We start from the raw sequence: 15,506 nt of genomic DNA, 5'->3' as shown, positions 1-15,506 counted from the left end.
AGAAAGTCCAGGAGGTGCTTTTGCACTCAAGTGTTTTAGGGGTGACGCTGAAGTGTAGCAGCTGAGACCTGTTTAGGCAATGCTGGTAATCTATATATATAAGTAGTATATGTTTGGTGGTAGGGCAAAAAAAAAAAAATCTCTGTACAAGCCAAAACTATTTGCATATAAGCTCGAAGAGTTAATTGCTTTGCAACACTTAAGCAACACATTATGTGTATTTTGAGAAATAATGGGGAAACAGTTGTGTACTCCAAGCAAAATTTATTAGAAGTCTATTCAAGAAAAAAAAAAAACAAACAGAGAGACCTTTTGCTTGTAGGAATTCAAAGTCAGTGACCTGAAAGCCAGGTATGAAAAACCTGTATTTTTCTAAAATCAGATACAGAGTAAAAACAGTACTTTTTAAATATCACAGGCAACAGATATTTAAGTCTTCAATCATAAATGGCATCAAAGATAGGTATTAATCTCACAGCAAAGCTGCATGCAGATCTAGTTTAAAATTGAAAGCCTTTGAATATAAAGCTTTTGCCATGAAATCTGCAATAATAAAGGTATGCTGCACAAAGATGTTTCTTTACCTTTGTCTTAATGACATTTCTCAGTAATAAAGACATATGTACATTTAGATTTGGCTGGTAAACCATATTTTAATTAATAAAATTTTGCATAAAACGCTATCTTACAGAATTGCACTATCCAGATGTGCTTATGGTAAACAGAGCAAGAAAAGAAAAATGTGTTGAAATGTTCTGTATGTGAAGAGGGCAAAGATCAAATAAGGAACTTAAATTTTTTAAAATCAACAACCAAATGGCTCTGTACAAAAAAGCAAACATATGTACAAAATGCTACAGAGACTACATACATTTTTGATAATTTCAATCCTTTACCCATGAGAAATGCACTAGAAGCTTTTGCCATCTATAAGGTGCTGAAGAAACCAAATCTGATTTTTTTAAAAATTTTTATAAAGCCATAGTCAAGTCATTATTATGCTGTGCCTTAATTTCATTTGCTAATTACATTTACCTTTGCTTATGGAAAATGTATGTTTTCAAATACTTGTTTCATTCAGGAAAAAACCAACCAAACAAACATCCTAAATGCATCAGTTTTAACACTTGTGACTTTTTTTTTCCCCTGTACTAAATTCCTAAAAAGAATGTGTAACTCAGGTTTCATTACCATACATACATACATATATATATATATATATAGTGAAGAAAATCAGTACATGATACTTGTGAATATTTTCAGGTGGCTATGTTAGGAAAGAAAAAACCCAAACAAACCAAACAAATGAAACCCAACAACCCTTTGCACTAACACTGTTTACTTCCTGCTTCTTAAAACTCCCAATAAGTAAAAACACTAACCTCTCAAATTTCATGTTGCTTACTATTACAACGTTTTGATTACAACAATTTAATATGAGACAGTGGTAGCAGGTTATTGTTGTCTACGCTTATATCATTGTCTGTCTCTTTATTAAATCCTCTCTCTTGAGGTTTTATGCCTTTTGCGCTTCTTACCTTTTCACAGAGGACACTACAGCTTTATTAGGGAAAAAAAGAAAAAAGGTTTAGCCAATACCATTGCACTCATTCAGAACACTTGTAGTTCTTCCATTTTTCACTACGCTTGCTTGAGATTTTACAATCACTGTGCATACGTTACAACATACAAGTGCAGGCAAAAAAATCTATATTATAATTTGTCATATATTGTAAACCAGTATAGTAGGCAAACCTGTGATACGGCAAAATGAAAGCAACAAATGCTGCTAAGCTAATAAGAATGTCAAATTTAAACTTTTTTTTTTTTTTTTTAATAAGAGCAAACAGCAACTTTCCCCTGTATTACATGTATGTTGAAAAAATCCCATCAGACTCCATGACAGTACCACAAATGTCCAAGCCAAGAACAGTTTTTCCCTCCTGCCCACCCCATGGCAATGCATCCGTGTGCCTGTCATCAGGCTTTTCCTACTGTTTCAAATTAAAAGACTTCAAGGCAGGGAGTATTTAAATGTTGAAACGGTTCCTCTTGTTTCTGAAAAGCTTAGTTATTCACACTGTGGTCGTTGCTGTAATACTGCTGGAACGGTTTGGCGGGTGGGATGGGATGAGGATGAACTAGATGGCCTCTACTTGAGACTGCAAGCAAGAAAACAGAAGGCCAGCGTAGCATGTTTTCTAGCAGCTTTATGCAGATGTGTTGCAGCATAAATAAGTAGAAAAAAAAATTCACAGCCTCTTGACATAGTTTCCAGGGAAAGTACCAAAGAATTTGGTTCTTCTCGAGGTTCCTGAAATTAGAAGCAATAGATGAAAGATGGGAATAACAACAAGGAATCACTATGTAAGCATGGCCTTTAAATTTTTATGTTTAATATTGCACAAACAGAAATATCTACAATTCTTTGTAACATCAAAAAGTTGCTCTGAATTTCATTTGTTAGTTGTGAGTTTTAACAAATTATAACTGCAGGAAGGAAAAAGCAAACAGAGGCATATTTGATTAAATTGTTAGACCAGATTAAAAGCTGTGCTAAAATTTTGACTTTGTATATAGAAATTATTTATTTTCAACAATATCAAGTCTATTTAAATAATTTGAATTTTTGAAATGCTGAGGACTAGTTAGATGATTGTTAGCCACTATGGGCATGAGAGTCTATGGAATGATTAAGCCACCTTATCTAGGCCTAGATATGAAATCTCTGTTTGTTCAGTAACACTTGGGCCTCACAAGCAGTCAATTCTGTAGATGTATTCATGCAAGTAAGATTTATGTTACCTGGTCTTTATAAAGAGAGCAGTAATACATAGTACATTTTGTGTCACATCAGAATGACAACAGTGCTGTATGACAAACTGGAGGTGCACATGTCAATTTGTGTTCTTCAATCCCAAAAGAAACAAGTGAAAAAGTCACCTACAGATTTTTAGTGGATTTTGGTTGGGATTTCTCCTGATAAAGCCAGGTTCAGGTTTCTTATGCTGAATAGCAAAAATTAACTTGTTCAAAAGACATCAAGCAAAGAGGGCAGCAAAGCTCAGGGAAAACAAAGAAAAGCAGCAACCAAATTAAAACATACCCACAAACCATCCATCATCACATTTTTCCATCACATCAATGACATCTCCCTCTCTGAGCTCCAATTCATCTTCATTCCTAGGAGTATAGTTATATAGAGCCTGAAACCTTGAATAGGACAAATGATGCATTTTAAAAAGAAGTAAGAGTTCTTAGCACCTTTGCTGAAGTAAAGGTGCTGGTTTAAACATTAACTAATAAGTAAACTTGTAAATACATGGGGAAAGGGTTCATTTTACCTGGTAAGCTTCAGAGCTTGGTACTTATAGTAAACAAAGCTGTATTGGAAAGGTAGCTCATCAGACACTAAAGACTGGGGACTCAGGGCAAACCTTACGGTTCCTCAACCAGTTGCTTTAAACACCGTAGTCTTTTTTTTTTTTTTCCCTTTTTTTTAAGTATTATTTTGCAGTTGAGTTAAAATCAAAAAAACAGAGGACTTCTAGAGGGGAGTCCATAGATGCACAAGCCTCTTAACTCCCCATGATCAGCACCTAAAACTTTGGCTCTGCCTTTAAGCTCCAGAAAGCTGAACCCAGGGTACATGTTCTCCACGCCAGCTGAGCAAAGTGCCACAGGAGAGGTCAGTGCCCAGTGTCCTTCTGCAGTGGGTGGAGGAAGGTGACCATAAGCCTGGCTCCCACACGTGCCACCGTGACTGGGGGACTTGCCTGGATGCTGCAGTGGCAGCTGCTGGGGGAGACCTGGCACTATAGGGCTCTGCATGCAAAAGAGGTGCCTGCCTCTGTGGGGAAGGTGAAGAGTAATTGCTACTTGGGAACATACTGCCATAATCCCTTTCCTGGTTAAGAACACCCCTCTTACATATATATATATACATACATATATGTATGTAAAAAAATTCTGAGAGTGAGGGACAGGCTTGAATCAGATCAGGGGACACAAGGATGGAAACTGAAATGGTACTCAGACACTGACTTGTACCTCCACCTTGGCCAGGGGCTGCAGATTGAAGGATCTGAGGTGGATAAATGAAAGATGTATGAGATTCCTACATTTATCATCTTATACTCCTTGTCAGCTTTTAACTGAGTTTCTTGGAATTGAAAGAATCGCAATAAACTTGTAATAGGGGGAACTAAATGTGCTTGGGCTGAGAGCCCACGGGAAGATTGCTGCAAAACCCCATAAGTGCTGCAGAGTCAGAATCTGCCTCTTTTTCTCACCATCTGTGCCCCAGCCTGTGACTGTGTAAAGGAGCAGGGTACAACTGCAGAAATTGTACAAAGCAAATACTCTTGATTTCAAAATAATGAAACAAAACACAATCATGTCCACTTTCCCTCTTAACAACAGTCAACTGACTTTAAAACTTTAATGCCATTATACTTGCCCTAATAAAAACAAAATAACTCTCCCTTTGAAGTGCTGATACTGAATATTTCCATTAGCTCTGTATCATTCAGGCTTAAATGAAATGCTTATTTCAGTAAAAAACTCCTGCTACTGAAAGTCCCATTCTAAAAATCTATATACAGATGGGTGCTAGGCTTAGTGTAATGATGGTCATAATTAATAAACTAGACCTATTTTTCACATAGCTGGTTTGGAAAAAACAAAGACATTTTCCCAAGAAAAAATTATTTTAATTTAGTTCCTCCTGACTGGCAGTTATCTCCTCAAATCTGAAAAGTCTGATTTTATATTTTAATCACAGTAACAAAATGGAATGGGACTGGTTATTTAAGCAATTAACTCTGGTAATTTGTGTAGCAGGAGTAAGAACAATCTGTTCTTAGCTAAATGGCAGTAACATTTTCTGTCATGCTTATCATTATTCCAGGAAAGCAGAGCTATGATGATATTCCAAAACTGACTAAATGCAGCTTCCAAAGGTACAGGAGTTGCAGATGTCATGTATCATGAATAGGATTGAAGCCAATTACTTACTCAAATACAGTAACAAGAAATTCCCAATTAGCTTTCTTTGTACTTTAGAAATTTAGTCATTTCTAGATAATAACTCCTTTGTTGTATTTTCATTCTCTCCTTGCTAATCTAAGACTTTCTTAAATACAAAAAGTCTACTACCCTTTACAACATTAACAGAATACACATTTAAGACAAAGAATGGTTGGTTGGCAATTTAAATATATTTCTATTTTTAATTTTAAGAATAAGTAACTTTAGTCCTGAACTACCTAAACTATATTGAACAAAATTAATTAGATAATTATTGCATTCAAAATGGAGCTAGTTGCTTCAGTATGCTCAACAATACTAACAGGACCTTGTGGTTTTAGTGAGATTAAAACCAAAATGTCCAATTTTAATTATATATTATTGGTGGTATATTTATTTGGTAATATTTTGTCCCTCTCTTCTCTCTTGACATTCCGTCAAGTGACTAACAGCTAAACTTTTAAATATTTTTACATGCTAAGCCTTCATAACATTTAGGAGAACTCCTCTAATAAGAGCATTCTCCAATGTGCTCTGACGCTAGCAGGACCCAAATGCAAAACTGGGGGGAAAAAAAATGAAGAAAATCAAAACAATCTTGCACCAAACTTCTATTTTAACAGTCAGTACTGAAACAGCCCTTACATGCCTTGTATGTTTTATCCCAAGTGCTTAGCTGTTTTTGGGTTTTTTTTGTTTTTTTTTTTTTTTTTTAAATAAGACTTGAAATCAAGGTTCTCCAGTTTTCAGAAAGGATTTCTTGTATCTTATTTTTAAGTTGCACACGTAGATTACACAAAAAAAGGGTGAGCCTGTGTGCCTGTGATCAACATTATCAAGTTACTATTTTCTCTCAGTCCACATCCAGAACTGTTTCTGAATAATTTGTGTCAAGTCAGTAAAGCAGATGAGTTGAACCAATGTTAAATCTTTAATTGACATTCTGCTGAGATGTAAAATTTGAGAGAATAAAAAAAGTTAAACTTTTATTTTACAAAACTATCATCCCTTTAAAGTGTAATGATGGGGAACTGTAAGTTGGCACATCTGTCTGAGTTTGATGTAAATCAAACTACTAAGGCTTTGCCCTCTGGTACCTTCTTGGGTCTCTTCCTACATCATGCAATTATCTGTAAATTTCTGAAATCTCTTCATAATTGTACTTGGCAAGTTAACAAATTATTTGACAATGCCCTGGCTATTGCCGAAATGTTAGGATTTGGTTGAGTAGACAAGAAGTATACTTACGGTTCCCCCCCACTCTGTATGTTTTCATGAGCAAGCACAGGGCGCTGTGGCTGAAATGAAATGATGTGAAATGTAATAAAGATTTATAGTCTAAGGTCCAAATAGTTGGACAGGGACACGATACGTAGTTGTTTGAGAGCTCCACCTTGCGTAAAACAACATCCCTCCCGCCCCCGGCTCCAACTCACAACAAATCTTGAAGAGGCATAGCAAGCAACAGAATCCTGGCGGGTTTAAAGATCTGATTTTTGGAAGACATAATAAAAACTAAAACAAAACTGTGAACTTTATCAATAGTCCCTTCTATTTCTAGTGGAGTAGAGAGTTGGAATAGAACCCTGCTGCCTCTTCACTGTGAAACAGAAATAGCATTAGAAAAATCAAATACAACAGATGAACATTACACATTCATTGGACAAGGTACACTTTTAGGTAAGCAGAAATAAAATCTCCTGTACGTAATGGCAGAATTTGAAATATTCATAGACAAAAACCATACAAATTTACATTACACACACACTTAACATGCTATGCTTAATTAATTCTGTTTCATCTCGAGGGGGAGCATAAAGCCATGCAGGCTGTTGGGAGGCAAAAAACAGAAACAATTTTTGAAAGAATGCATGTCATTGAGTGAAAATGACAACGCCTTTACTTCAGAGGAAAAAGTAGTTTGTATTTCCAGTGCAAAGCTTTATGAAAGGAACTAACTTTCCTTTCTAATGGAGCATTACCTGCCACTAATATCCAATGAATCTGGACACAATGGAAATGAAAAATATTAACCAACTACAGAAAATATATCCTGCTTAGAAAGACATTGACTTCTACTCATTAGAGTCTGGCTGGGGCCAGAAACAGCTCAGGAACAGCTGCTTGGAGAGCACTTGATGTGAGCAGTGACCATAATCTCTGTTGACTGAGGATGCCCTGTGGTCGTGCTGTGGAGTCTGCCAGTCTGATACAAGTCTGGGAACTGTATCTGTTTTGGGAGTATGGATATCAAACACAGCTCATAGCACTTGCTTTGGTACAGTGAGTAAACTGCAACCTGATCTTGAAGCCATGGGATTTGTCTATTGCTCCATAGTTCTCTCTTTCCCAGGTTTGACTATTTCAGTTCATCTTGCTTCAGTTTACTCCTGAAGATGACACAATCTTCCATGAGAGAATGCTGACGACATAAATTAAATATTCAAATGTGCTTCCCCCCTACCCTCCCCAAGCCCCCCAGATGAAATTGAAGTAGATAAATTTATTTTCATCATGTTTTTTATGCAGAAAATATTGTGAATATTCTCCACCTCATTCTACAGTCTGTAGAGTATAATTTTTAAAAGGTGCCGAAAGATGCAGGCAGATAGATTACAGAACTTTTATTCATATTAATGACAGCTAGATGGGAAAGAGGTTTTCAAAGTTAAAAACCAAATTGTTTACACTCTTTGATTCTCTTGTCCCTCTCATTTAACTCTCCTCTGCCAGTGTAAAAGATGGATATTTTTTACTGAAGAATCCAAAATAAAGATTGCAAATTAGACATTTTATTTCTCAGTAAATCCCCTACAACAGCTCTCTTCTTAAGCAAGAGAATATTCCACCGGGCAGATTTGTTGGTATTTGGACTGGGATATGACATTATTCTCTGCTAATCTTTCATCAGGTCTGTAACTGAGCTGAATACCAAAGACCATCAGAAATGCAAGAGAATGAAGGTTACGGATTTTTCTTGCAAACAGTAAAAGTCAATGTCCTAAACAATACTGTAAATGACTTATGCTTTGAACATATACCAAGGAAGAAATTAGGTAGGTTGGTATTATCATCCTTTTCTGCATGTGCTTCAATGCCTTAAAGCATTTTATTGCCAGTTACCTCCTGTAGAAACATATGATAGAAAATCAAGGTGAATAAAGATTTTCAGCTGTTACTGCTACAAAGAAAACTGACGGAATCAGAATCTGGGAAAACTATGGTAATCTGCTGTGTCTGCAGAGGGGGACCTTGGAGCTTACTCTCTATCCAAATGCATTCCTCACTAGTACCCCAGCTGACATCAGGATGCTTTCTCCCAGTTTCCTTTCCCTAAGCTCTCATTCCCACTGGCTGGAAAGGGGACTGTTGCCAGGTCTGGCTACTTGTGCTCAAGAGACGACATGAAATGCTTCACCCTATGGGTGGCTCTAGGTGTTTAAGATTTCTAGTTGCCCACTACGGCTCAGTTCACTAAACTATCCTGTTTCCTGGAAAAATTGTAGGGCTCAGTCCACAAAACATTAAAAAATGTGCACTCAAGTCAGTAGTCCCAGTCATCCACCTGATTCTCATGCATGATTGATATGCACTTACATATAATAGTTCTGTATAGTCCTAACATGCAAATCAGGTGTACAATTTCTGATCTTGTCATTTTGGAAATAAGGACATAAATGCACTAAATGTTGACCGATATACTCCTCTCGATATATTGGTTACACACTATTCATTTGGAGTAACATGCAAAATTAAAATAGGGCTTAATCCCTTTTTTATGGATCTTATTCCCAGTTGGACTTCCATACAGATTTTGGGTTTTGGCATTTGTTGTTGTTTTTGTTTTCATAATTTAGACCACCTTTCTGAGTGCAATTCATGCAATCTCTCAACAGTCTGACTCTCTGGCTAGGTAGAGTTGTTACAATTATGTTACTGTATACTACAGATATGGAGGGAGAGGATAAAAGAGTATGACAGACTGCAATAACAGTGTTTGGATAAAGAGGACAGTATTGAGTGAACATAATATAGCAGCAACAGAACATTTGGAAAAAGAAGGACACGGACTCAAAGACAAGAATTTGGCTTATATACAAGAGCCTGTATAAATGCAATGTAGTATAAATTTGTGACTCTTAGAAGCTGTTATTTTAATAAACTAGAAGTGCTTTGAAACAGAGGAGTAATTTAGGAAAAAACAGGCTAAATATAAAGAACGTTGATCTCTTACATCTTGTAGCACTGGAAATACTATGTAGCACTGCAGAGATACAATACACTAATGGATTTATACAGTAAGTTTTGGCACACAGACACCTGTTGGCTTTACTCAGACATAGCACAGAAGCCCAACAGGAAGAAAACACGGCATACTGGTAGTGTGGAGACACCTGGGCAAAGCAAAATACTGTAAGACTGGACACTGAGCACCTTTTCTATGCAAATGCTGTTATTGCACACTGGGCATCCAGTACCATACCCTGTGTGAATAGCTGTGACCTCTGACAGGTGAGCTGCAGGATCTCTTAGTCATCACGGGGCTACGAGGAGGTTTACCCATAATAAATATCTCTCTCCTTAAATTAGCCTAGAAAAACCACAAAACCTGTGTCAAGTGAGAGTTTAAGAATGAAGCATCAGGGGATTTTTGTTGCTCCATTCATACATGCAAACTGGACATGCCTTTCTTGATAACAAAAAGCAAGTGTGTTACAGGTGCAAACAATGGTACTATTAGTATATGGTATTTTCATTGCAGTCACTGTATCTTTTTTTCCAAGGGTTTGCTGCTCTGGCACATGCTCTTACACATTACAGATCAAAAATTAATCACGCACAGTGTTTGCAGTTGGAGTAAGAACAGTTATTATTGCAAGTGTACCCACTGAAGAAGCTCAGTTAATCATAGAGAAAAACTCAACAGCACAGAGCAGAAATATAATACTATCTTAGAAATACCAATGACAAATGTTGTAGTTCCTTGCTAGTAAACAGAACACGGACCTTAAAGCTGCATTTAGAAAGCAAGTAAATACTTGATGGAAAATACTTCAAGAAAAAAAACCCTCGTTTTGTTATTATCAGTATCAATCAGGTAAGTATTTGACTGAATTCAGCTCCTAAGGGGGGGTGTGCAGCAAATGTGAATTCTCAGGGTCGAGGTGAGTCAGGGGGAATGCAAGAGGAGTAGAAGGCTGACACTAGAAACATTTTCTTTGGTATTTGTGACTGTTTGCCAGTAGAATGTGGCAAGACAGAAGAACAGTCTCCTCTTAGGAGCTGAGAGGGTGAATAACAAAAAAAAAAAAGGATACCAATGGAGGCCCAGGAGGCAGGAAAACATCAACATTTCTCCATGGGGAGTGTCTTCAGAGTTCTTCCTTTGGAGAACACATCCCTCTTACCAACATGGAGCAAAATGACACTTCCCACCCATAGCTCCTGTAGTCTAATGCCCAAATCCCTGGTCATACTTTAGATTTGAGCCACGTTCCAAAAATATATATACACACATACATATGTATGTATGTATCTTTACATCAACAAAAATTACCAAGGTATCAGTATACAGTTTCAAGAACTCCCTGAAGAACATCCCTTCACTTGTGATATTTGAGTCTTGGAAATGTCTCATGTTCTTTCTGCTGTAGCAGTTGAGAGAAGACTTTAATAATGGACAGCAGGCACAAACAGAAGCAGGTGGGAACCGTCCTTCCTTCTCAAGCCCAGTCTTTAGACTAAGTGGCAAGAAATTATGACAGCCAAAACCTGGCTACACTTATTTAAAGCAGCTTTCTATCCTGCCAATGTAGTCAGTGTTGACTGCTGGAAAAGGTTTGCTTACCCTTGCAAGGAAGCAAATCTTTATATCGTTTTGGAAAGATTGTGAAAAAAAAAATCTGTTGTCCATAGGAGTGTGTCCAATAATTTCAACTATTTTCAAATAGGTAAGTAAGTCTATACTGATTAAGTTTATAAAGGAATCTATTCCCTAGAAGATTTGAAATGGTTTGAAAATAAAAATTAAGAGCTAGAATTCTGTACCAATCCCCAGACCTCTAGTTCTTGTCAGTACTCAGGCTCTTGTGCCTGCAAGATGGATCATCTCCCAGGGTTACTCAGTGTCTTGCTTCCTGCCATGCCCAGTGGAGAGCAGTGCCCTCTCTGGGGGGGTCCCAGGAGAAGATCTTTTAGCTCTCAAAACAGATATTCCCTTCATTTATTTTCAGCTGGGATTAACATGCCTTGCCCAAACAAAAGCAAGGAGTATCAGGGTCACCTAAAAAGAATTTCAGTGTAGATGAGGAAATTTCCTGAATTTTGTTAAGCTAAGCAAAAAGTACCCATCAAAAGCACTGCACAACTCACAAATTATTAAAAGTTGCACAAACAAATGCAATACTGTATTTCAGCCCTTCTTTGAGGTGAAACATACCTAAACCCATGACAGATTCATGCCCTCGAAAGAACCTGATGTCTCTTCCCTACTTTATCAAAAAAAACCAACAGAGCTGGTGGACCTTAAGACTTCTGCAAGCCCTTTATGTCTGGGTTTTCTATGAGCAAAAACTGTAAGATGTGGCAGATTTATTTAAATTTTATTTATTTATTTATTTATTTTTCCTACTGATTTAATGATCTCTTTTTCTAGTACAGCTTCTCCAACTTTTTACATGACTTTTTCTCCTTTCCACGAGCAAATGGGCTCTCTGGATGACAGCACTAGAAACTGACTCTGGGTCTAAGCTGCACTGGAAATTGACTTTGTCTGTCTAGAGCAATTGGCTTCCCAGATTTCATTTTTCTGCCACAGAGCTGCAGTGCTGACACCAAGTGTAGTCTTGAAGAGGGAATAATCTTTGTCTAGTCCTTGACTAACAGAACTGGTATTTAGAAAATGAATTCTGCAGTGGTGCTTTTGTGACTCTTCACCCAAGCTTTCGATTGAAATTGCAAACACTTTAAAACTACAAATGTTGCTTAGTTTCTGTGTACTTGAATATGACTCTGTTTCTTTCAATTAAATAAGAGTTACTGATGCCCTGGCATGGACTTGAAATTGAATTGAAGGCTTTCTGCTTTCCCATCTCTGGTATCTCCTTAAGCTATTTCATTGTATCATAACGGTTATAGTTTTACCTTGTATTTCAGTTGAAGAAGGCCTATCTTAATACTCCATGTGCTATGTTATTTAATATTAGTAAAGGAAACAATACCTCTGAAAAGATCAAACTCAGTGTTAGTCTTGCAGTTATTTAATAGACATGAAGAGTTGCAACAATCCATACTCAAAGGGTGCAATTACCTTTACCTTTGGTGAGCCTTTCTCCTGCTGATTTGAGGGTTTAGAAAGGAGAGGAGGTGAGAGGGCAGCAGTAGCCAGGGTTGTTATAGGAACAGAGTGAAAAGCTGATGCCTTGGCAGAGTGAAATGGATGGTTAGAAGAAAGGTGGAAGGTAGGATCAGTGTCTCCTGATGTCCCCACAGAAAGTAGAGCCGGCTTAATTGTTTAAGAAAAATGAGAATTGTACTATTAAACCAGCTACGAAGGACATAAAATGCACAACATGGAGTCATGTAACTAACCTGAACAGTCAGAAATGTGATGCTAATTTTATAATTAGTCAGTCTACTATTCTGGAAGAAAATCCTTCCCTCAGAAATCAAAACAAGTCACTATTTGTGGCAGTTGATTTAATATCTATTATGGTTTTCTCCTGTGTTTTTCAGCTGAAATAGGGGCAGAGGCAGCCTGCAAAATCTTTTCAAGTAACCAGTTTTAAATTTGGCATAAAACATGTTGTCCTAAGTATCTGATTTACATTTTTGCATATGCCAGCCAAAACAACTTTTTGAACAGTGCTGGACAGAAAAGATCTGTTCTAAAACTTTGCCTAGAAACCACACAATCTGTGTAGTGATATTGTGGAATTTAATGGCTGGCACACATTTAAGATAGTTCAGTGTTGCACTGTCCCAAAGAGGAACTGGGGAGGGATTTTAGGGGAAATAACTGCCAAACAAAATCTGATCTCTTATTATCAGTCACATTCTTGTAACAGAGTGGACTATAAATATATGAGCTGGTGAAGTGACACATGTGAAGTACAAACGGCGGAGTCTCTGCAGGAGGCAAGTCCCTCCTGTGAAAGGCTGCTGATAGCATTTGCTTGCTGGGCCCTCAGTCTCTAAAGGGGTGATGTGAATGGGCCAGTGAGGAAAATGGTTCACTGGCTTTCTGCATCAGCAGCTCGATGGCAGCTAACACGGACAGAAGGGAAAGGACTGGCCGAACGGATACACCAGAGCACTTACAGTGGCGTATACACCTGCTGACGAGAAAGGACTGTCCCCTAACACTGACAATTTTTATCCAATGCAATAGTATGAAACTGTGCCTGTGCACAATACAAACATATAAACGCAGGAGAAGGCAGGGAATAATTATAGCGAGTAAGCTATCTGAATGCAAAAGCCAGGTTTCTTAGAAATTTAAATACCTTATCAATATTCAGTGAAGTGTATCCTTCATAACATACTATGGAGTCTCCTCCACTTGCTATTGGGAATTCTAAATTGTCATTTCCCGGATCCTCCTCTATATAGAGTCTCGGCAGTTCTTCTGTTGTCTCTTGTGTTTCTCTGTAGAAATCTGATTCTTGAGGCTTTGACTCATCCCCTATATGAACAGCCAGATCTGCAGTACAGATTTCCTCTTCGTTTTCAGCAGTTGCAGCTAGCGCTCTGGAGACAGAGCCACCTTCATGTGGCAAAGGGATGTTACAGATAGCACCAACATGTTCACCCTTTCTCATAGTATCTGACAAGCCTCTAGGTACTTCAATAACTGAAGAGTCAAGTATACCTCTCAAGTCTTCATCTTTTCCTGGTTCGGTATTTTTGCAGGTATGCTTATATGCTATGTCATGAGATGAGCTGGCTGAAGGTGAGGCAGAGGTAGATTCAAGAAAGGGCAGAGGAAGAGCTGTAGGAGAGCTGAGAGAGACCTCTGTATTTGGAATAAAGTGATCATCTTTAAGTCGGTGAATGCTATTACCTGGGGACACTGCTACAGATTGCGATGTTAATGCCAAAGAATTGAGTTCTTCTAAGTCACAAAGAAAACTGTCAGGAAGTGGTGGAGGAGGTAAGGTGCACAGACTTGAAGGTGAAAACCCAACAGTCCTTGAAAACCAGTCACTTGTGGCAGCCTGGAGAATCTTTTGATCAATGTATGACCAAGAAGAGGAAAAGTGTCTGGTAAGTGGGGACAGTGCTTGGGAAGGCAACTTCAAAAATAAGAAAAACATGGGAATTTAAATAAATAAGCATGTCAGAGAACTAAGATATGAGTAGACTGGAAAAGAAAAATGTCTGTGCCACCATCTGGATTATAGGGTATCATTTCAGTGAGCACGTGTGTCTGAAATCCTTACGAGATGAATCAGAACAGCAGGAAAGACATTTGAAAAATGAAACTGTATCAGCTTCTGGCTTGGGGCTTAAATGTCAAACATTAAGACAGATCTGAATCATTACATTCATGAAGGCGACCTGCATTTGATCTGCTAAAGTTATTAATATGTTACTTATGTCGCTCTGTGAGTGAGCCTGTCATGGGTTATTAAATCATACAATTAATGTTAATGTAATTTTCCCTGGACCATTACTGTCATTTTGAGAATGGTATTTTCAGAAGTACACTTCAGGTGTCATTAAGTATTTCTTTTAAACTGTAACAACTGAGGTGATTTCTAATTATCCAAATGCTACTACTTCTACATTCTCTTAGTACTTCTGCATACATGCTTAAGAAACATCTTTAACACACTGCATACTTTTATTAAGGCATGAGCAGCTACAGAAGGCATTTTTCTTCAAAAGTAATCCTATTAGTTCAGAATGACAAACATTTGTGAAAGGTAAATTCAGTTCTACATGAACGTAGGCAGTCAACAATGCTTTTAAAACAGTGACAGCAAAGTACACAGCAGTATATTTTGAGTACCATTACATAATACTGATTGAAGTGTCCTTCTGGTAAAAGAAATGTCCTTTTGTAAGAATGAGAGACTGGCGAGTCATACGTACACAGCATCAGTAGATATCCATTGCTTCAGTAAATACTGAAAATGCATTTTTGTTACTATTCCTCAAAATTAAAATTGAATGAAAAATATTTTGAGCTCACTATTAGAATTATAGAGAACAATTAGATGTACATCTCTCTAAGTTATCTGGACTACTTTAGACTTTAAGTATTACCCTAGAATAGGAAATTAATTTCCAAAGGCTACAATAATGTCACAGAATAGGAAGGTTAATTTACTTACCTTCTGCTTGAGTTTTCTTGAGGCAAATAGTTATAGTTAGACAAACCTTTGTTATAGAGTCTTCTGTACCAAAGCAAATAGCCTATAGAATGATACACTGCAGTCTGCTAAAAAAGAGCTAGGCTGTCACAAGCAATACTC

General features: G+C 37.4%; 1 protein-coding gene across 37 annotated transcripts in view; it reads right to left on the bottom strand.

Annotated features, from left to right (window-relative positions):
• Window positions 1-244: 244 nt before the first annotated feature.
• SORBS2 (sorbin and SH3 domain containing 2) overlaps window positions 245-15,506 on the bottom strand; it is a 155,493-nt gene continuing 140,231 nt past the window's right edge. For 19 of the 37 annotated variants that reach the window (XM_071807618.1, XM_071807600.1, XM_071807601.1 and 16 more), the window contains 3 exons: window positions 13,533-14,321; window positions 12,338-12,532; window positions 6,333-9,619 (listed from right to left, as the gene is read on the bottom strand). In XM_071807618.1, coding sequence (XP_071663719.1) covers window positions 9,482-9,619; window positions 12,338-12,532; window positions 13,533-14,321 — 1,122 coding nt within the window. In that variant the 3' untranslated portion in view covers window positions 6,333-9,481. The other 18 variants (XM_071807608.1, XM_071807609.1, XM_071807624.1 and 15 more) reach the window with 3 other exon arrangements.

This window comes from Patagioenas fasciata, chromosome 4, assembly GCF_037038585.1.
Source record: "Patagioenas fasciata isolate bPatFas1 chromosome 4, bPatFas1.hap1, whole genome shotgun sequence".
Lineage (NCBI taxonomy): Eukaryota > Metazoa > Chordata > Aves > Columbiformes > Columbidae > Patagioenas > Patagioenas fasciata.
The sequence above is the reverse complement of the archived record's forward strand: the minus strand, read 5'-3'. Positions and strand labels throughout refer to the sequence as shown.